General features: G+C 58.3%; 2 protein-coding genes across 2 annotated transcripts in view; one reads left to right on the forward strand and one right to left on the reverse strand.

The window, feature by feature from the left end:
• The window catches only part of FAM83G (family with sequence similarity 83 member G), a 28,981-nt gene extending 22,395 nt beyond the window's left edge, over nucleotides 1-6,586 (reverse strand). Inside the window, exon 1 of the mRNA XM_040245835.1 lies at nucleotides 6,035-6,586. Within this exon, the coding sequence (XP_040101769.1) occupies nucleotides 6,035-6,541 (507 nt within the window). The 5' untranslated portion in view covers nucleotides 6,542-6,586. The remainder of the gene's footprint in view (nucleotides 1-6,034) is intronic.
• The window catches only part of SLC5A10 (solute carrier family 5 member 10), a 55,445-nt gene extending 33,092 nt beyond the window's left edge, over nucleotides 1-22,353 (forward strand). Inside the window, exons 10-15 of the mRNA XM_040245836.1 lie at nucleotides 15,386-15,493; nucleotides 17,910-18,060; nucleotides 21,238-21,406; nucleotides 21,523-21,738; nucleotides 21,878-21,935; nucleotides 22,051-22,353. Coding sequence (XP_040101770.1) covers nucleotides 15,386-15,493; nucleotides 17,910-18,060; nucleotides 21,238-21,406; nucleotides 21,523-21,738; nucleotides 21,878-21,935; nucleotides 22,051-22,157 — 809 coding nt within the window. The 3' untranslated portion in view covers nucleotides 22,158-22,353. The remainder of the gene's footprint in view (nucleotides 1-15,385; nucleotides 15,494-17,909; nucleotides 18,061-21,237; nucleotides 21,407-21,522; nucleotides 21,739-21,877; nucleotides 21,936-22,050) is intronic.
• The last annotated feature ends 11 nt before the right edge of the window (nucleotides 22,354-22,364 follow it).

Consider the following 22,364-nt stretch of genomic DNA (forward strand, 5'->3'; position numbering starts at 1 on the left):
AGCGCATGCCGGTCCCACCCAGCCCAGTGGCGTGGGCCCTGCCCTCAGTCTGATAGACGTCGGCCACAGCTCAGGAATGCTGCAGAGACCAGAGGCCGCAGAGCGTGGGGTCAGGTGACCAGGGCTGTGCCCGGTGGACAGGACAAGAGGACAAGCCCCTCCCTCTTCCTGCCGCTCCCAGGGGCCTCCAGCTTCCAGGTGCGGGATCCAGACTGAGGCCCACACAAGCCAAGTTTTCAAACTGGAAAATCTCAAGTTCATCAATCTGAAACATGTAAGAGCTCAGCTTCTCCAGGATCTAGGAGCAACAGACACGGTGGGGTCATGGAGTGTCCTAACCCCTCAGCTTAGGGGGCCTGGAAAGGACTTGCCCTGGGTCACAGAGCCAGCCCCGCAGGGCAAGGCTCCTGAGCCACTGGAGGCCCGTGTCCTCTCTGCTGTGTTCCATCGATCCTGCTTGAACTCCTCCAGGATGGGGGCTGGGGGGCTCACCACTTCTCAAGCCAGACCACCCTCAGGGAGAGGCCATCAGCATGACAGGGCTGAGGGAAGAGACCTGGCATTTACTGAATCTGTGCCAGACACCATGCTTTTCCCATGTAAATCTCACAGCCCCTTTGGGGCAGGTGCTGGCATCAGATGGCGCTGAGCAGGAAGGGAGGGAGGATCAGAGAGGTGGAGTGGTTACCTTGGGCAGCATGGCCTGACAGAGCTGGGCTCAAGCACGGGCCCCCCGATACTGAAGACTGTCTTCCCACAGCCCCATGTGGCGTTTAATCTGGGGGATCACTTGGACCTCACAAAAGAGACTGGTGCAGCCCACCAGCCAGGGCCTGCCGGGATGAAGGAGGTGTGGCCCCAGTAGGGGGCAGTCCAGCCCCCGCACTGAGCATTCTCACGGATATGACTGCCTTATTAAGACCAGGCCCCAATCGCCATCTTACAAACAAAGAACCTAAGGCCCAAGGTCATTCAGCAAGGGGGCCCTCTGAGAGGCCTGGCCCGGCCCACCTCTGAGGGCCCAGGGGAAGGACCCTTGGCTGCAGGGCGGGCCTGCTGGACCACCAAGACCAGAAGCTCAGTGCAAGCCTGCCACTCAAAGCCCTGGGGTGGTGGACTTCCCTGGTGGTTCAGTGGCTAAGATTCGGCCCTCCCAGTGCAGGGTGCCTGGGCTCAATCCCTGGTCAGGGAACTGGATCCCCACATGCCACATGCCCCAGCTAAGAGTTCACACGCCACAGCTAGAAAAACAAAGACCCTGGTGGAGCTTCAGCAGGCCCTGGCCCCTCTGGACCTCGGCTGTCATCACCTGTGACCTGGGAGTGATGACAGGCCCTGGCTCCCAGGGTCGTGGAGGGAGGGCAGGGTCGACTGGTATGGGGCAACCTGCCCGGGCGCTCTGGAGCCTGGCGTGCACCCAGCCCAGTGGTGCCAGCCCTCCTTCCTGGCAGAGTTGCTCCTCACTCTCCTCAACCTCAATTAAGACACAAATGCTGCTGGGTAGGAACCTTTGGAGAAGACAGGAGCCAGCACCTGGGATTATATTATCAGATGATTCCCCACCTGGGGCTCTGGACTGGGAAGTGCTCCCCAGATCCACTGCATGAGGCTGGGTGGTGCTGCCCCTGGAAGCAGCTAACTGGGCCACCCCAAGGCCTCTCACACTGTCAGGGCTGTGAGGGTACCGCCTTGTTTGGGGACAGTGAGAGTCCCTTCCTGGTCCTCAGGGGCCTTGGCTTCCCGTCACTTTGTGCTCACCAGGCCTTGGGGCAGTCAGACTTCTGCTCCTGCAGGAACCCAGAGTCTAGGAGCCTCGTGAAAATACTTTTACTGTCCTGAGTCAAGCTGAGGGCCCGCAGTGAGGCTCCACGGCTCTCATGAGGTTCCTACCCAGCAGCATTTGTGTCTTAATTGAGGTTGAGGAGAGTGAGGAGCAACTCTGCCAGGAAGGAGGGCTCAGAAAGAACAGCCAAGACACTGCTCCTCCAGGGAAAGGGGGCTTAGAGCCCCCAGAGCTAGGTCCTAGGAAGGCTCTTCCAGTGTTGGCTGAGTGACAGGTCATTTGCCCTCTGCGAGCCCCTCGTCTGCACAGAGGGGACCACACCTATGCTGTGGAGCTGGGAGGATCCAGGCAGGCAAAGTGCCCGCTCAGCACCTGGGGTACAGCTGGCATTTAATAAATGCCTCATTAAGCTCTTTTATTCTCCTGGAGCCAAGCTGTGAGCTAGGATGGCAGCGTGGGAAGGCAGGGGCCAGACAGAAAAGACGTGGGGTCACTCGGGCACCATGGAACCTGGTTCCAGTTCCTTCTTGCTGTGTGGCCCCAAGCAAGAAACAACATTTCTGGGTCTGGCCCTGGCCTGGCAGGCATGAGATCTGGTTTCAGGTCTAGGCTTCACCCCTTACTCTCCTTTGTGCCCCCCACCAATTCCTCACCCACACATGATCCAGCCCTGCCCTCGGGGCCCCTGATGAAGAAGTCCCGTCGGGGGGGCATCCCTGAATGAGCAACCTGCTAGAGCATCTCCCCTTTTGCCGGCCAAGGCGGGCCATCCACAGCCCCAGCCTGACCCAGCCCGGCCTCACCCCTTTTGCACAGGCTGCAGCCGCCCAGGCGTGATGCTACAGGCGTGATACTACAGGCCCGGCCTCTGGTATGCAGTTAGAACCCCATGGCAGGTTTTTCCCCAGATAAATCCCTGGCTCCCAGGGGCTGGGAGAAGGGCAGGCAGATGACCCTCCATCTCTGGGCCTGCTCAGGACCACCTGCCAGTGGAGTCAGACCCTGGACCCACTAGTCTTTGTACCAGAGGAAGGTCAGAGCAGGAGAAATCCTTAAAAGGCCCCAGTGCCTTGCCCATTTCACAGATGGCTTGACCGGGGCTTGTGCCAGGTCACAGGTGGTGGAGGAAGAGCCGGGACCTGACCAAGTACTTGTGGCTCCTATGCTGTGGCCCATTAGTTCCACGCTCATCTCCTGGGAAAAGGGGAGAACTCAGTGTTGGCCCTGATGGGAACATGGCCACTCCCGGCGAGACGGGCTGAGTGTGTGCTGTGTCACTTCCCTGCCCCGGGGTCGGCCCGCTGTGCTGACGACAGTCTGGGCTGAGGAGGCAGTGGGCTGGGCTGTCCTGACTCAGCGCCACCAGCCCCAGCCCAGGGGCCCAGGTGGGCAGGGGGCCAGCGTTTTGGCCAGGCAGCTGGACCGCGGGGTCTCCATCCCAGGTGGGGAGAGGGGGCATTCTCCCTGCACTGGTGCTGGGGGCAAGAGGAGGATTCGGGGGTGAGGGAAAGAGAGGTGATTCATGGGGAGAGAGAAGGCGGGTCAGGCTCCTGGCGGCCAGGCAGGCAGCCCAGGTAAAGCGCCCTGTCAGCACCCGTCAGCACCTGCCGCATCGCGGCCCCGCCCTGCGAGCCAGGAGGCGGCAGAGCAGGGAGGCGGCAGAGCAGGGAAGTGGGAGGGTCCCAGGCAGCTTGGATGAGCGGCCCCTCCCTGCTCTGCCCCTCACTGTGTCCTTCCAAGGCCTGGGCAGGACAGGCAGGGGACCTGTCTAGAGTCTGAGGACAACACCAGTCTGGTCCCTTCCCCACCTCTCTCCACTCAAGAGCTAGCCAGGTGACCTTGGCAGGGGCTAACCTGCTGGGCCTCAGTGACTACATCTGGAAAATGGAGCAGAGAACACTGCACAAGACTATAAAGTGCCTGGTACCCAGTAAACAGCAGCTCTGGTCATCAGGGCCACCCCTCCACCTTCCACACACTATGTTGGCCATGGGTCCTGGGATGGACGTGGCAGGGAAGACACGGGCTGGAAAGCAGGAGCAAGGCTCCCCATCAGGTGTGAACAACGCCCCCCCGTCTTCTATGTCTCGGTGTCCCTGGCCAAAAGAGGAGGCCCCTCCTGTTGAGCCCAGGGCTCACTGCCATGCCGTATGAGCATGGTCAGTGAGCCCCTACCCTGGGAGGGATGAAAGCAGGGCCAATGCCCACCTGTTGGGGGCTGCAGGACAGCATGGACTGGGACCACACAGACCAGGGTGCAGGCCTGGGTGGGACTTTCTCCTCGTTCTGTCCCTTTACACAGGTGATGCTGATAAGCTTGGAGGGCTTTGTGGGGAGCAGACAAAGTTACAGGGGGCATGGGCTGCATGGGATGGCTGGGTCTCAGCCCCGGACACAGAGACGAGAGAGGAGGGAGGAGGTCCTGGTGCTCTTGAGTGGAGAGGTGGGGAAGGGACCAGACTGGTGTTGTCCTCAGACTCTAGACAGGTCCCCTGCCTGTCCTGCCCAGGCCTTGGAAGGACACAGTGAGGGGCAGAGCAGGGAGGGCCGCTCATCCAAGCTGCCTGGGACCCTCCCACTTCCCTGAGGTCCTGGTGCTCAGCCTGGCCCCAGGCTCCCCTGTCTGAACCTGGCCATCTGTCTTTCCATCTTGGGGTGATAAGACTTTCCAGCTGTTCCTGAGCAGTCTGGGATCTGGGATCCACCTCTTTCCTACTTCTAGTGGGGAGGAGAGGCGCCCCAGCACGGCAGGTCAAGCCCCCTCTACCAGGGTCTCAATTTCTCCATTTTTAAAAAGGGGGTGGAGGCTGGGTAATGGGAATCAACAGGCACTCCTAGGGGACTGGGTTCCACGACCTCAAGCCTGGCACCCACGCCAGCAGCACCCCCCTCCGCCACAGCAGGTTATTCAGTCTGAAAACTGATGGTTCCTCCACCCCACCTTTTCCTCACTCTGACTCCATCCTCACGGCTTTCATCCCCACCACCTCTGTTTCACAGAGCAGAAACCCAAAGCCCCAAAGCTGCCTGGGATCAGGCCGAGAGCCAGGATCCCCAAGACAGGCTATCCAACCCTGCCAGCCCCCTCGGGAAACAGGGACTCCACCTTTCCAGAAACTTAAGCCATGGCCATCTTGTCAGTGCCTGACCCACTTCTCTGGTCTCTTTGCCCAAGAGCTCCCCTGGGCCCTGTCAGCCAGGATGATTCCCCAAGGCCACTGTCTAGGTTTTGAGCAGGCCCAGAATAGTGAAGGGGTTCAACTCAGCTAGAAATACCTTGCCCTGCCGGGCCAAGGCCAGAACAGACGCTGCTGACCACTCACTCCTCTCTACTGAGTCCAGAGCTGGCTTTTGAGTCCTCAACCCTGCTCGTGAGGCAGGCTTTATCAGTCATCTCAGAATGTGCCTTGAAACCCATGGAAGCAAGAGAAGGCCCCGCTTATGGTCACGGCTATCCAGCAAGGGCTTGGCTGGCTGCCAGTGGAGAAACCCCTTCTCAGAAGGTATGTCAGTGTGTCAGCTGAATGGGTATCCACAGTGGGACAAGGCACAGCTCGGCAGGGAGGTCCAGACAATGCCTGAGGTCCCTTCAATCCAGGTTGACAACCCTCACTGGGACCTGCTCTGCTTCCACCCCCAGGAACACACCATCACCAGTCCCCACCTCCCACTCTGGGAAGGTTCTGCCACTGCAAAGCTCGCAAAGAGGCTCAGAGAGGGAGAGCTACTTGCTCTCAGTCACCCAGCACAGCAAGGGAAAATGCACAGTTGAACTTGGATCTCCAGGCCAGCCTCAGGCTACTTCTCAGTCTCCATGTCTACCCCAGGCCCCAGACTGTCTCCACCATCTACAAAAGCAACACCAGAGCACTCAGGAGCACGTGTGCGCAGGAACCTCTTGCTTCTCAGAGCCATCGCCGGGGACAGTGAGGGAAGCCCTGTGATCCTTCCTGCCCCACCCAAGCACCTTCTTCTGGGGAACCTCCTCGCCAAGTCTGAGGAAGTCAGAAACACCCCCCAGCGATGCACAAAGATCCTTTGAGCCGGAGCAGCCTGTTGTCAGCGGCCAGGGGATCCAGGTGCCCGGCCTGCAGAGAAACCGAGGATCCCGGCGAAGGCAGCAGGGAGGTGGCCCAACAGGCAGCCGAAAGCCCCGGCTGGGCTGAGTGCGCGTGTGTGGGCGCCTGAGACACCGGGACAGGTCAGGCCTGCCCGGCTGCGTCTCTTGGGGACTCCGGCCGGCCGACTCACCTTCTGGGCCTGGCTGATCATCTTGCGCACCACCTCCTTAATGTGGGCCTGCCCGTCGATGGGGGGCTGCATGTAGACGCTAGCTCGGGTCACGCCGCGGTAGGCGATGGTGTCGGGCCAGCCCAGGTCCAGCTGTGGGATGGAGCGGTCCGACTTCTGGGGCCAGTACTCCAGCGAGGGCAGCGGTTCGGCCTCGGTGGGGGTGCCCTCGGCCGCGCTGGCCGCCTCACCATCCTCCGGCCCGCGGGGCTGCGCGCCAGCGCGAGGGTCCTCAGAGCCGGGGTCGTACACCTCAATGGTCTCCAGGATGCGCCGCAGCTCCAGCTCCGAGAGGAAGTCGCGGATGTTCTCGCGCTTCAGCACCTCGTAGAAGGCGTCGCGGCCGCTGGCCGCCAGCGCCTCCAGCGCCAGCCGCTGCTCCTCGCTGTAAAAGAACTCAGGCTTGGCTTCGCTGGAGCGCCAGTTGACGTGGCTGTCGTCCAGGCACTGCACCTGCGAGAAGGCCATGGCGGCCGCGCGCTCCGCAGCTCCGGGCCGTCTCCGGTTGGGCGCTGAGCGCTCTGGGGCCTCCGACCGCCGCCGCTCCTCTGCCCCGGGACCTGCGGGAGGGGCGGGCCGGCAGGGTCAGAGTGCAGGCGGGGCCGGGGAGGGGCGGCCGCGCGGAGGAGGGGCCGGCGGGGGGCGGGGGCGCACGCCTCCAGCCCGGGTGCCGGTACCTGCTGGGGGCGGGGGCGGGAGCCCGCCTCCCGGGGGATTTTTGGAGTTGCCAGAGGTCCTGGAGACTTCCGGGGGGAACTAGGGGCGGCAAGGGACTCCCCAGAAGTTCCCAAGAAGGAGGGTCCGAAGTCTGCTCTCTGACGACCTCTGGCCCTGCTCGGCGGCGCCCCGCATCCCCAGGGCTTCCGGGGTGGGAAGGGGCCCCCAAAGCTCCCAGCGCCGCGATCGGCAACCCTTGGGGTCTGCGCGCAGTAGGTTCCGGGCGGCGCGTAAGCGGGCCGGTCTCCCGGGGGCCTAGGGTCGGGGGTCGGGGCCGCGGGCTGGGGTTCGCTTACCGGGCGCGCGGGCGGCGCGGGCGCTGGCGGCGGTGACTAAGTGCGGCCCCGCCCACCCCGCTGCCGCCACCTGCGGTCACGTGCGGCCGGGGGCGGGGCCGGAAACATTCACCCCCCCCCCCCCCCCCGACAGACCGACGTCTGGCGGGTGTGCGAGTGTCTTTTCCGCCGCCACCAGCCCCAGATGGCCGAATTCTGAACCGCTCAGGGACCAAAATCCAAGCGCTTCTGGGCCACTGCAGCCCAGAGAGGGACAGTGTTCTCCTGAGGACACACAGCAAGGCGATAGCCTTGACACGCCCCCACACTGCTGGTAATCCTGGTCCAACCCAACCGTGTCCAGTTTCCCAGGTGGGACAGAGAGCATGCACAGATGCTCACCCGCTGTGGAAGGAGAGTTGGGGTGCTGGGCTGGGAGCCTCTGCGGCAGGGGCGGGGCCGCTCTGACCCAGCCTCAGGGGCCCTCCCACAGCCTGGCGTGGACAGGGCAGGCACCCAGTTCTAGGTCCCAGCCCCGGCTCCCTGCTGAGAACAACACCCCCCACCCCCCAGGAGTGGTTCTGCATTATGAACCGCGCCAAGGCCCTGGGGCGAGGAGGGCCCGAGAGGGCAGCTGTGGGCTGGAGTCAGGCCCAGCTCTCTGCCCCGCGTCCCTGGGGCTTGGGACCCTGGTGACGGGGGTGCGTGGGGACCACATCTGAAAGCAGGCTGCCAGGGTGGGGACAGCAAAGCCCATTAAACCTCGCCAACCGCAACCCCCACCCTGTCGCGTGCCACAGCCAGTCAGCCAGGCATCTGGCCCAGCCTTCCCATCCCCTCCCAGCCATGCACCGGCTGCTTGTGCTCCGCTGGGCTTGGGGCGCTGAGGACACTGCTCTGTACTGTGGAGGGTTAGCTGTTGACATCTCTAGGCCTGGGCCCTAGAAAACCTGCCTCAGGACCCTCTCCACCCGCCCCCACCCCATCTGCCTGTCAGGCCGTCTGCCCTGGGCCCCTCAGCAGTGGTGCTGCCTCCCGGCCCAGTGTCTCTGTGGTCCCATCACTGGGTCCTGCCCTCTGCCCTGGCCCGGGGGCTTCACACTGTGTCTGAACGTGGTGCCCCTTCAGGTGCCCCCAGCACCTCCCAGGTAGGTGCACACACACCTGCCTCCCCACCCCCACCCCACACAGTCAGACTGGGAGGGAGGTGCCCCCAGGGTGAGGCACTGGGAGCCCTGAAGCCTGGCTAATGGCCTCTGTAGCTGGGGACCCAGACAAGACTGTCTCTGGGCTTAGGCATCTCCTTTTGTTCTTCCCCTGCTCGGAGGCCGTGGGCTCATGAAGGGAGTCCTGGCTCTCAGGGCTGAAGGACCTCCAGCCCTCCAGTTACCTGCCCATAATTTTAGAATCACAGGAAGCTGTTGAAAAGCCAACAGAGAGCTTGCAGACACTCTTCACCCAGTCTCCCCCAGTGGTGCCATCTTGCATAACCACAGTGCGATAACCACAGCCAGAAAGCTGGTTCAGTTTCACCAGCTGACGGGTGCTTGTTTATGTGCATGTATGTACAACCTCATCACACGTGTAGGTTTGTGTAACCACTATCACAATCTAGATAGAGTACTGTCCCCCTGCAGTCAAATATCTCACCCTAACTCTGGCCACCACTGATCTATTCTCTGGTGATTCGTTCGGGTCAACGTATATCGGTAGCTCATTCCTTTCTGTTGCTGACTGGTACTCCATGGTATTCTAGTCTTTATTTCTATGGGTTTGGCATTCTTAGCCTCCACATATAAGGGATATCATATGGTATTTATCTTTCTTTGGCTTATTTCACTCAGCGTAAAACCCTTGAGATCCATCCACATTGTTACAAATGGCAGGATGTCATTCCTTCTCATGACTGAATAATATTTTCTTTTCCAATATTTATTTTATTTATTTGATTGCACTGGGCCTTGGCTGCAGCATGTGGGATCTATTTCCCTGACCAGGGGTGGAACCCCCACACCCCACATTTCCACATTGGAAATGTGGAGTCTTAGCTACTGGACCACCAGGGAAGTCACTGAATGATATTTTCATATATATCTATATGAGCATCCCATCTTTATCCATTCATCGAAAGTATTGTTCAGTTCAGTCCCTCAGTGGTATCCAACTCTTTGCGACCCCATGAACCGCAGCACACCAGGCCACCCTGTCCATCACCAGCTCCCGGAGTCCACCCAAACCCATTTCCATTGAGTTGGTGATGCCATCCAACCATCTTATCCTCTGTCATCCCCTTCTCCTCCTGTCTTCAATCCTTCCCAGCATCAGGGTCTTTTCCAATGAGTCAGCTCTTCGCATCACGTGGCCAAAGTACTGGAGTTTCAGCTTCAACATCAGTCCTTCCAATGAACACTCAGGACTGATCTCCTTTAGGATGGACTGGTTGGATCTCCTTGCAGTCCAAGGGACTCTCAAGAGTCTTCTCCAACAACACAGTTCAAAAGCATCAATTCTTCAGTGCTCAGCTTTCTTCATAGTCCAACTCTCACGTATCTTAGCTATTGTGAACAATGCTGCAATGAGCAGGAGTGCAAATGTCTCTTCAAGATGGTGATTTCATTTCCTTAAAATATGTACCTAGTTGTGGGACTGCTGAGTCATATGGTAGTTCCGTTTATAATTTTTTAAGGAACGTCCATGCTGTTTCCATAGTGGCTGCACCAATTTACATTCCCACCAACAGTGTACAAATGTTTCCTTTTCTTCACATCCTGGCCAGCTCTTGTTATCTCTCATGTTTTTATAATAGCCTTTCTTGCAGGTGTGAGGTGATAGCTTATTGTGGTTTTGATTTGCATTCTCCTGATGATGAGTGATGTTGTACAGGTACTTTACACGTACCTGTTGGCCATTTTTTTCCTTTGGGAAAAGGTCTGTTTAGTTCCTCTGCCCATCTTTAAAGCAGATTTTGTGTTTGTGGGTTTTAGTCTTAGATACTGAGTTGCATGAATTCTTTACATATTTTGGATATTAGCTCCTTATTGAATATACAATTTGCAATATTTTCTCCCATTCTTCAAGATACCTTTTCATTTTGTTGATTGTGTCCTTTGATGTGCAAAAGCTTTTCAGTGTGATGTAGTCCCAGTTGTTTTACTTGTTTGTTTCTGCTTTTCACTTTTTTTTGCCTTTGCTTTTGGTGTCAAATCCAAAAAGTCATGCCCAAGACTGATGTCAAGGAGCTACCACCTATGTTTTCTTCTAGGAGTTTTATGGTACCTGGTCTTCATTCAAATCTTTAAGGCGCTTTAAATTGATTTCTGCATGTGGTGTGAGACAGGAGTCCAGTTTCATTCTTTTGCATGTCACTGTCCAGTTTTCCCAACACTATTTATTGCAAAAACTATCCTTTCCCCATTGTATATCCTTGACTCCTTTGTCGTAAATCAATTGACCATGTATGTGAGAAGATCTGCCTGCAAGTCTGGAGACCTGGGTTCGATCCCCGAGTCAAGAAAATTCCCTGGAGGAGGGAATGACTACCCACTCCAGTATTCTTGCTTAGAGGATTCCATGGACAGAGGAGCCTGGTGGGCTGCAGTCCATGGGCCACAGAGTTGGACATGACTGAGTGACTAGCAGCTTCACTTTTGCTTTGCTTCTGGGCTCTCTCTTCTGTTCCGTGGAGCTATGTGTCTGTTTGGTGCCAGTACCACACTGTTTTGATTACTACAGCTTTATGATTTGGTTTGAAATCAGGGCCTGTGATGCCTCCAGCTTTGTTTTTCTTTCTTAAAAATTCCATTGGCTACTCAGGATCTTTTATTGGTTCCATCCAAATATTTTAGGATGGTTTTTCATATCTCTGTGAAAAAATATCATTGGAATTTTGATAGGGATTGAATTGAATCTATGGATCACTGTAGGTAGTATGGATAGTTTAACACTATTAATTCTTCTCATCTGTGAGCATGGAATATCTTTTCATTTTTTGGTGTGTCTTTTTCAGTTTCTTTCAGTGTCTTATAGTTTTCAGTGTACAGATCTTTCATCTCCTTGGTTAAATTTATTCCTGCTACTGCTGCTGCTAAGTCGCTTCAGTTGTGTCCAGCTCTGTGCGATCCCATAGACGGCAGCCCTCTAGGCTCCTCTGTCCCTGGGATTCTCCAGGCAAGAGTACTGGAGTGGGTTGCCATTGCCTTCTCTGAAATTTATTCCTAGGTATCTTATATTTTTATGCTATTGTAAATTTTTTATGTATTGTAAACAGCATATTTACAATACATAAATGAATAGCAATTTTTATATGTTGTAAATAGCATTAAAAAAGAATAAGATTGTTTTCTGAATTTCTCTGACAGTTCACTCTTAGCGTACAGAAACAACTGATTCTGAGTATGGATCTTGTTTCCTGTGACTTTATTGAATTTGTTTCTGCAGCTTTTCTTTTCATCCTTTTCACTGATGATGTTTTATACAAAGCAAAAGCTTTAGTTTTATTTGTTTGTTTGTTTTTCTTCTTTTTTGTTTTGTTTGTTTGTTTGGGGTTTTTTTGGTCACACTGTGCAGTTTGTGGAATTTAGTTCCCCCACCAGGGATTGAACCCAGGCCCTCATCAGTGAGGGCTCAGAGTCTTAATCATTGGACCTCTAGGGAAATCCCCAGAGCTTTAGTTTTGATGAACTCTATTTTGTCAATTTTTCATTTTATGGATTATGCTTTTGATGTTAAGCCTAAAAACTCTTCATTTTGCCCTAAGGTCTGATAATATTCTCCTATTTTTTTTCATTGAAGTTTGATAGTTTGCACTTAAATCTGTGGTCTAGTTTGAGTTAATATTTGTGTGAAGTGTGAAGTTTAGCTTGAGTCATTGGCTGTGAATGTCCCCAGAAGGGCTTTACCAAGGAGGAAACAGCCCGAGAACAGTTTCCCAGGAACACACAGTACGGGAGGCTTCCCAGGTGGTTCGGTGTTAAAGAACCTGCCTGCCAAAGCAAGAGATGTGAGAGACACGGGTTTGATCCCTGGGTCAGGAAGATTCCCTGGAGGAGGGCATGGCAACCCACTTCAGTATTCTTGCCTAGATAATTGCATGGAGAGAAAAGTCTGGTAGGCTACAGTCCACGGGATCACAAAGAGTTGGACAAGACTGAATCGACTGAGCAGGCACACAGTATGGGTTTGGGAGAACTGGACCCAAACGCAGGTCTGTGTGCTTCTCTTTTCTCCCTCTTCCTCCTGCAACATCAATGTCTAGACTGGCTCCCAGGGATGAGCCAGGCTGGCCTGGGAGTGGGGAGCACCCTGTTTACTCCCTGGGGTGGTGTGTCAAGTGACCAGCCTAGAAGAGAATCATTCAGTCAGTCAACAAACACAGCCACAACCTGCTACACGTGGGCTTATGCTGTGCACGCCTGGGGCCCAGGCTCCCCAAGGGGCTCCTGTGGTATCGTCTCTGGAGAGGCAGGAAGGCGCCCTTGGAGGATGATGCCTTAGAGCTGAGAGGAGTCAGGAGGATTTCAGAAGGGTGTTCCAGGGAGAAGGAACAGCAGACACAGAGGCCTGGAGTTGTGGGTGAGATTTTGGTGGTAGTTAGGGTGGCCACATGAGCAAGAGGCTGTAGTGCCCAGCTAGAACCCCTGTGTGGGTCGTTCCTGTGGGTGATGGGGGCCACAGGAGGCTGTGAGCAGGAAGGAGTGTGGGCAGACTGATGGTCTTAGAAGCTCCACAGGGCGTGGGTTACAGGAGCTAGGTGGTACAGCCCCCCTGGTCCCCAAGCCCAGTGACTGGACTTGGCACTGGCCGAAGGGAGGGAGGACATGGAGGGCAGAGAGGGAGGCAGCCCTCAGGCTTCCAGCGTGGGCCCCTGCTGGGTGGGTGTGCTGATGTCAAGGTGGAGCCCGTGGGGACACCCTGGCAGGCCTGCAGAGTCCAGCACCAGACAAGGCCAAAGCCTCTCACCGAGGCCCCTGGCCCTGCCTTCGGCCTGGGGCTGCTCAGTCCTGAGTTGGCACAAATGGGGGCTGGTGTTTAAGTGGCGACGACACCTCTGCTGCTGTCACAAAAGAGGGGAGGTTCTTTCCTGATGCTCAGCACAAACCCTGAGGTGCCCAGAGGCAGGGCCCCATCCCGGGAGCCTGCAATGGGCTGCGACAGGCTGAGTAAACCTGGGCAGAATCTCCTGACTCGGGCTTTTCAAGCCATTATATGGCTGTGACTCTTCACCCGTCCCTCCAGGAGGGCTGAGTCCTCCAGGTGCCAGAGCCAGCCAGTCCAAGCCCAGAACCTGTTGGGAGGGGCCAGTCACCTGCCCTCACCTGGACCCAGAGTCCCTCCAGGGGACCCCAGGCTGTATCCTGGGTCTGACTATGTGTCCTAGGCAAGTTATGCCCTTTTTGGTCCTGAGTTCTCACATCTGCACAGTGGTGGGCAAGGCAGCTGGATCAAACAGTGCCTGAACTCCCCCCAGGGCTTCATGGGCTCCTTTCTCCCTTTCCTCCTGGCCTTCTGTGCCTTTCCCCTTCCTCCAACCATTCACTTATTTACTCACTCATTCATTCACAGATGTTCACAGAGTAGCTTCTCTGGGCCCAACCCTGGATTGGGTGATACCTGGGAGCGGAGGTGATTCAAAGCCAGTGTCCGCCGCCCTTGGGGAGCTCCCGGTCTGGTGGAGGAGATGAAATATGCAAACAAATAATTGTGATTCAACCCTGGGCTTTAGGAGGCCTTGGGAGGAAGCTGCTCTGCCTGGGAGGGGTTGGGGGGCAGTTATGGAAAGCCTCTGAGAGCAAGTCCTTTGCAGCAGGCGTGAAGCAGGAGGCAAACAAGGGTAGGGACAGAGCAGGAGCAGTAGGAGGAGGCAGCCCAGCCGCGTCTGCCCAGGCACAAAGGCGTCAGGGTGCTGGGTGTGTGTGAGAAAATACAAGCAGGTCAGGGTGGCCGGCACCGGTGCTGGGAGGACAAGACCTGGGCCCAGCTGTCCAGGGCCTCAAATGTTGACTGTCTAAATGTGGAAAGGAATTTTTTTTCCAGGAAGCCATGGGCTCCAGGGTTGGGGAGGGGGCTCCTGAGAAGGAAGTGACAAGAGCAAAGCCATGACTTTGAAAGGATGAGGCTGCAGAGGGTGAAAGAGGGCCAGTGAGAAGACAATAGCAGGTGGAGGGAGTCCAGTGGAGGGGGCAGGTGACGGGAGGAGCCCCCATGGGCTGGAGGCTGGTGGGCTGGCAGTGGGGGCATCCTAGAGATGTCCTAGGAGCCTGGCGCTCGGGAGAGGCCGGGCTGGAGACTGGCTGAGGATTGTGGGGGCGGAGTGATGCTACTCCCACTGGTTCAAGGGAGGAGACCCAAGACCCTCCACAGTGGGTTGGGCATCTAAGGAGGGATCTTAACCCAGGAGTGCTCAGTCCATGAGGAGGGCTCGGTGACAGAAACATCGATGCTACACGTGGAAACATTTTGACCCCAAACAGACCCCTGTGCCGAGTGGCTGCACACCCATTCCCTGTTCTCTCTGAGCGCAGGTCACTCTCTGCCTTCCTCTGCCCCCCTCCCTGCCCCTGCCACCGTTGAAAACCCAGGGGTCAGGGCCGATGGTGCTGGGAGGGAGGCAGAGACTTCAGATTCAGTCTGGATCTGGGTTAAGGCCCTGGATGTCCACTCAGAGGGCATGAAGTGGGCGCTGTCTCCACCACGGGGAGTGTCTGCAGTGAAACCTGGGTTCCATCCTTATGGCCCAGATGGAGGAGGTGACTTTTGAGCACCCCCTGGGAAGGCCTGGGAGAGGGAGGTTGGGTCAGGGGGAGGCTGGGATGCCGTGAGAGGAGGGTGCAGAAGGAGATCAGCCTGGAGGAGCCTGGCATCTGGAGAGTCTTGTTGTGGGGGACTCCATTCTTGTTTGAAGAGTCCTCTGGAAGCTGCTGGAGACAGTCTGAGGGGAGGGCCTTCACCTGCTCCTCTGGGGAGAAGGGCTGGGGGCAGGAGGTAGGGGGAGGGAGCTAGCAGACGGTAGACTGACCGCTGACCGCTGCTTGGGTGGGCAGCCCTGCGGGGGAGCCCCGGGCCCACGTGGGGACAGGGAGCCAGCATCATGGATATGGACAGGCTTGTGGAAATGGACAGGGAGGCAGGGAGAGAGGGTGTCCAGGGACAGAATAGTGCTCCAAGACCAGCCCCCTCCTTGTCTGTCGCCCTGGCCAGGAAACTGAGGCCCAGGGCTGAGCAGCAGCTGATGGCAGGTGGTAACAGAGCAGGTCCAGCCGGGTTCCTTGCCCACCCCAGGGTGGGGGGCAGGCCGAGGACACTGAGGATCCTTCTCCTGCAGATGACGTGGGCTGTGTGGTGCCGGCCGAGTGCCTGCGGGCCTGCGGAGCCGAGATCGGCTGCTCCAACATCGCCTACCCCAAGCTGGTCATGGAGCTGATGCCCACAGGTAAGGCACTGGCTGGGTCTGACAAGGGGCTCTGGGGGTGGTGGAGGCCACTCTGGATCCAGCGTGATGCTGTGTGACACCTGGGTGGGATGTTCCGCTCCTGGGGGAAGAGAGGAAAGGAATCAGAAAGCACGTAGGGCACCCACCATGCACCAAGCACCATGCCCAGGGGGCCGCACAGGACTGACCTGCACCTGCTTCTCAGGAACCCTGGTGCTCTAATCATCACACCCTCTTTGTTTTTTGTTTTTTATTTTTTGCAACCCTGCTAGGCACATGGAATCTTAGTTCCCCAACTAGGGATAGAACCTGCACCCACTGCGGTAGAAGCACAGAACTCCAGGGAAGTTCCTTATCATCCTGGCTTTACAGATGGGGAAACTAGGACCCAAGGTGCCCTGGACCTCCAGGGAAGTCCCTTATCATCCTGGCTTTACAGATGGGGAAGCTGGGACCCAAAGGTGCCCTGGACGGCCAGGGAAGTCCCTTAACATCCCAGCTTTACAGATGCAGAAACTGGGACCCAAGGTGCCCTGACCAAGGTCAGGTGACAAGCGAGCTGCAAAGCTGGAGTCTGAACTCAGGGCTGGGGGATCCTCTTAGCCTGTGCTGGCCCTGCCCCCAAGAAAGGCTGCCACGCTATCATCTTTCAGGCCTGCTGGGTGTCAGGCTCACTCACAAACGACCTCTCCTATATGTTATGAGGCAGAGTTCTTTGCTGTGTTTGCAGATGTGGAAACTGAGACACAGATGAAGGTGACCCGTCCCGGGCTTGTAGCTTGTGGCTAAGACACAGAGCTCAGTCTCTCTGGCCCCCAAGTCCGCTGTTGACTCTGCTGGGGCCTGAGGAACCCAGCCCTGCCTTGAGCCTACAGCTTCTGTCTCCCTGAGACCCTGCAGACCAGAGAACATGGGCGTGTTTTGGCCATTTCCACATTCCTGGCCAGTGTGATACAGGGTGTGAAAGCAGAGCACAGTGAGGGGTGTGGTCCCACTGAAGCAAACGGAGGAGATGGCTGTCCTCTGCTGGCTTCACCTCTGGATTCTCAGCGTCCCACTGTGGGAGCTCGGACCCCGCCCTGCTCCTCTCTCCCTCCCTCCCTCCCAGACCAGGCCTGGGTTCTGCTGCTTGCTGGCAGAGATATTTGGGGCAAGCCTCTTCCCTGCTCACAGCTTGGTGTCCTCTTTTGCAAATTGGGGATAATGATGCCTACTCACCCTTCAGAGTGGTTGTGGGATTAAGCACAGCACAGGGAAACTGACTAGCACAGGGGTTGGCTGCCCTGTGGGCTCACACCTTGGGGCGTCGTCTGCCTCTACTCTTCTGAGGGGCTCACCACAACCCCTAGAGATCCAGCTCCAAGGTCTTGAGCTCCCCACGTGAGAAATGGGAGGAGAATAAACACCAGGGTAATCCACCTCCATGAGCAGAAGAAGGAGGTTGGAGAAATGTTTGGGGAGAAACCATGACTTAACTCATTTTGCTTTGGGCCCCATCTCAGCCAGCCTAGTGAGCAGAGAGAACTATGAGATTCCTGGAAGTCACACAGCAGGTCAGACACAAAACCAGGGCCAGGCAAGCAGTGGCATCTCCAAGGCTGAGCCTTCGGATGAGGTGGCGTTTCCTGGGGTCAGGGAGGAGTGTATAGGTGTTGTGGGGGTGGAGGACAGACAGGGAATCTGCAGAGGTGGAGGAGGTGCTTAGACGCTTGAAGAAAAAGCACAGGAAACTTTGGAGACAGACTTGTGGCAAAACCCAGAGAGGGAGCCAACCAACCCAAAGTCACACAGCACTGAGTCCTCTGTACCCTCAGCCCCTTTCGAGCCTATAACCCCAGGAGGCCTTGCACAGCAGGGCTTTGCCCACCTCGATGCGGGCCCTTCATTCATTTTCAAGGGCTTTTATCCCCCAGTTTGGCAGCCTTATCTCCTCTCCCCTGGAGCCAACAAGACAGGGGCCCTCAGCCTTCCTGGCAGCCATGCACAAGAGGTAGCAGAAACCCCAGGCCCTGGGCCCCTGCGCCCTGCACGGGGTGTAGGCTCCAGGCTGAGGGTCCCTTGTCACTCCCCCACTACCCCCCATGGGTTTTGTCTCTGGCCTGCTGTGCCTCCCTGGGCAACTCTCTTCCCCTCTCTGAGCTTCCACCTCCTCACCCATCAGATGAAGTCTGGGTGTGGAAGCACCCTGTCAGCTGCAAGCTCTGTAGAAAGAAGAGGCTGAGAACAGACACGTTGCCTGCAGCTGCAGGAGCCCACTGTCAGCCCCAGCCTCCCAAGTCAGGGTCTTCCTCCCACCACCTTCAACACCCTCACCCCCACACTTCTGGGCCTCTGCCTGCGGGCACTTGGAGGGGCCTCATCAGCAGGGCCTGGGAGCAGCCCAGGGAGGTCACAGTGGCCTGTACCCCTCCCCCAGGTCTGCGGGGGCTGATGGTCGCTGTGATGATGGCTGCGCTCATGTCCTCGCTGACCTCCATCTTCAACAGCAGCAGCACCCTCTTCACCATGGACATCTGGAGGCGGCTGCGGCCCCGTGCGGGCGAGCGGGAGCTGCTGCTGGTGGGACGGTATGGGGGAGGGGCGGGGAGGAGGGCTTCCCCAGCACACCCTCAGCCCAGGAGGAACCCCCAGAGGTGGGCATTGAGGGATGAGCAAGAGTTTGCTGGTCAGGGATAGAATGATGCCAGGAAGGAGAGGAGAGGAGAGGCCAGAACATCCTGCCCCCACCTTCCATATCCGGCCCCTGGCCATGCCCATCCTGGGTAGCTCTCTTATTCCAGTCAAGACCTCTGAGGGAGTCTGCTGGGAAAGCCCCCTTCCCCAACATCCAGAGATGTCTTCCCTGGGCCTGAGCCCCTAGTCCCTTGTTGTATCCCAGTTGCTGCAGAGATGCTGGGAGCCAGTACTTGGGCGTGGCCACACCCAGGCTGTAGCTGTCCCTCTGGCCCCACTGAGCTTCTGCCCACATCCTCTGAGCCCTGCTTGTCCTATCCTTATCCCTCCATGACTCATCTAATCTTTCTAGAATCTGCTCAAGTGCCTCCTCCTGGCAGCCCACCTGATACCCCTGGGCAAGGACTGAGTCCCCTCCCCTGGAAGGCCCCTGTAGGAACTAGAGCCCAGTGGCTCCCATAGATTAGGCAGGCCTTGTAGGTCCCGCTGGTGTTCTGACACCCCTCCTGTGGGTGTAGCTGTGTCTGGCCTGACCCTCCATCCCCAAGCTCGGCTAAGTCCCCAGGAGCTCCCGGGCTGAGACTCTGTGATTGGTGAAGGGGACCTGGTGCCCTCTCAGGGATCCTGCCCCCACCTATCTCCCTCTGAGCCATGTGACCCCCACTTTGTCCACCCCGGGGACCTTGCTCTCTGGTGCTGGGCTTGACCCAGCAGGGCCCCCTCCAGCTGAGAGCACGTGGCACCCATCCTCAGGGTGGGGTCCCCTGAGCTCCAGGCAGCTGTCCTGTGACGCAGCACAGCCGCCTGTGTTGGGACATGCCAGCTAGCAGGTGTGGGCTCCTGCATGGCCTGGGCCTCCTCCAGGGCAGGGAGCCCCTCCCTCCACTCCCAGGGTCGGCACCTGGGCCACCTTTCCCAGCCAGGTGACTCTCTGAGCCCTTCCAGCTCCAATCTCCCAGATGCTGGGACTGGGCATTCTCCTACCGCCCAGGGTGTGCCTCGCCCCCCTGGCTGGACACAGCAGCCTCAGGGCCCCTTTTGTGGCTCCACGGCCCCTGCCTGCTGTTTCCTGGCCAAAGTCCTGAGCTGGTCTCCCCTCCATGTGGCCCAGCCCCGACACAGCACCCTTGGCCCACCTTCACGCCCATCCACCCAGGCAAGCCCACCCTGGGCCCTGCCAGCCTGCCTGTGGATGCACAGCTGTGTGATGTGGGCCTGGCTGCCCACCCTCTCTAGGCCCCAGGGCTCAGCCCTACCATCTGCCCTCTTGAAGCACCAGCACGCCCCTAATACCTCCAGCCTGCTTCCTGCCTAAAACAGCACCGCTCAAGCTGTGTTTGCCCCATGCGGGCTCTGGGTCTCTGGAGCCCCAGTCCAAGAAGAGACAGGACAGGGCAGGGCAGCAGGGGTCCCCTGGGAGCCTGGCATCGCCTCAGGTTGGGGGCTGGAGGAGCCACCACAGGCCTCGGAGTGTGATCACTTCATGACTGGCATCCCGAGCCTCACTCCCTGGTCCTCCCTGCCCCCACCCCTGCTATTCAGTCCGCTAACGCCGGTCCTCCCTGGGACCCAGAGAGGTCTCAGAGACACCTGGCCTTGCGGGGCTCCCCTCAAGTGACTGCAGCTGCAGCCCAGGGACAGTGGAGAGGGCCTGCCCACCTGAGAGCAGAATGCAGTGTGTGGCAAGGGGCAGGAAGACTTCCTGGAGGAGGAGGGCCTCAAGCTGGGCTTTGGAGGATGAGGAGGTTTTGCTGGGAGAGGAGCTGATTACGCATTCCAGGCAGAAGGAACAGCCTCTGGGTTTGGGGTCCCTCTGGCAGCCTGGTAGGGGCTGAGTCAAAAGAGCAAACCCCAGAGGCCGGTGAGGGCCAGGGCCACACTTCAGGCCGGCTGCAGAGGCCCAGCCCTGTGAGAGATGCTGAGTCTGGTGTTAGACGCAGGGCCTGTGAAAGGAGGGTGGGGTGCAGCCTGCCCGTGCCTTTGAAGAGGGCAGCACCCGCCGCCTGCCAGCGGAGGGTTAATTAGCCCTAATCAAGGGGGCGCCTCCTTCCTCCACCCTCTCCCTCAGGCCGGGAAGGGGAGGACCTGCCCAGCTGCACACATGGCCTCTTGCTGTCCTTTCTAGGGTCCCGGAGGGTCCCACCCGTCACCCACCTTGGGGGTGAGGGACATCCAGGTGACCCAGGATACAGTCAAGGGGCCCTTAAGCAGAGAAGAGCATATGGACACCTGGCCCCAGTTCTGTCCCCCAATGCCGCAAGGCCCCCTCTTCCTGGAAGCCCCACTGGATTGGTGCTTCCTCTGGGCTCCCTTGGCCTAGCCCTGAGCACACGATGACAGAATACCCCACTCCAGGCGCAGCACAGAAACCAGGCCCACTCCTCACCGAGACCCAGCCCCAACACCCCGTCCTTCTCTTGGGCAGGCTCCTCATGAGTGCTTCATGGAGGAATGAGTGAAACACATCCCTGCTGGGGGAGGGAGGGGCGGAGGTGGCTCACACCAGCCAGAGGCAGGCAGGAGCTGAGAGGAGGTGTCCGCACAGGGGGGCAGGGGGAGGGGCTTCAAACCACACACAGCAGAGGGTGAGGTGTACCACCAGAGGTCCCAACTCCTTCAAAGGCCCACCAGGGTTTGAGGAACCACCAGGGGTTCAGTCTGGCCTGGATGTGAGGGCAACAGGTCATTCACAAGTGTATTGAGCACCTACTGTGTGCCGGGAGGTGCAGCAGGGAACTAAAGGATGAGGCTGCTGCCACCAGGAGCGGGAGACAGCAGCAAACCTAGAGAGGCGGGGCCGGGCCTTGAAGATGGACAGGAGACCAGGGGGAGACCGCAGGGATGACCGGGAGCACACAGGCCGAGTCAGGGGCGGTTCCTGCAGGCAGCTGGGAGCCATGGAAGAGTCTGGAGAGGGCAAGGCCAGCCACATCCCTGGAGGAGAGGACAGGGGCCGGGGAGGAGGCTAGAGCTCTGGCAGCAGGGGACAGACGGATAGCCAGCCTCAGTGACCCAGGGGAGGTGGGGAGGGGTGGGAGTCTTGAGGACGGCCTGCCCCCTGCCGCCTGCAGGCTGGTCATCGTGGTGCTCATCGGCGTGAGTGTGGCTTGGATCCCCGTCCTGCAGGGCTCCAACGGTGGGCAGCTCTTCATCTACATGCAGTCGGTGACCAGCTCCCTGGCCCCACCGGTGACCGCGGTCTTCGTCCTGGGCATCTTCTGGCGGCGGGCCAATGAGCAGGTGGGATGTGGGGAGAGCGGGAGGCTTCAGGACTCATCTCCCCTAGTGCTTGGGTGCCGAGTTGGGGAGGCCTGGCCTTCCTCCTGAGGCCCCAGCAGCCCTGCCTTCTCCTCCAGGGAGCCTTCTGGGGCCTGATGGCAGGGCTGGCAGTGGGTGCCACGAGGCTGGTGCTGGAGTTCTTGCACCCAGCCCCGCCCTGCGGCCACCCTGACACGCGGCCCCCCATCCTCCATGGCGTCCACTACTTGCACTTCGCCGTGGCCCTCTTCCTGCTCAGCGGGGCTGTGGTGGTAGCTGGGAGCCTGCTGACACCACACCCCCAGGGTGTCCAGGTGAGCCTGCCCTCACCCCTCTGACCCTCTCTGACTCAGGAATCTTCTAGGTCTTGACCTGTAACCCCATCTAACCCTGGTCCCTGCCCTCTTTCCGTCACTGACCCCTGTCTGGGCTCACCCCTGCCCTTCCCTCTAGATCCAGAGCCTGACCTGGTGGACTCTAGCTCAGGACCTGCCCTCGGGAGTGAAAACAGGTGTGTGTGTGTGACCCTAGGCCCCCCTCTTGCTCCCACCTGTGGCAGGGCGGCAGGCAAGGGCACTGGGTGGGACCCTGTGCCCTCATCTGCCCGTTCCTCCCACCATCCCCAGGTGATGGCCGAGCATCCCAGAGACACGCCTTCTGGGCTCGCGTCTGCGGTGTCAACGCCATCCTCCTCATGTGCGTCAACATCTTCTTCTACGCCTACTTCGCCTGACGCTGCCCCCAGAGCACCCCTTTCCCCATCAAGAACACCGAGGGCCAGAGGAGGGCAGCGCGCCTTGGGCCACAGGGCAGGCCAGTGCCCAGAGAATGGCGAAGCCAGCCAAGTAGGAGCTCTGAAAAATTAGGGAGGAAATGGGGAAAAAAGAATGTCTGATACTTTAAAAATAGTAGTTGTAATTGAAAGAAAATAGATTTCTCA

The sequence above is a fragment of the Oryx dammah genome, unplaced genomic scaffold (genome assembly GCF_014754425.2).
Source record: "Oryx dammah isolate SB20612 unplaced genomic scaffold, SCBI_Odam_1.1 HiC_scaffold_8, whole genome shotgun sequence".
Classification (NCBI taxonomy): Eukaryota; Metazoa; Chordata; class Mammalia; order Artiodactyla; family Bovidae; genus Oryx; species Oryx dammah.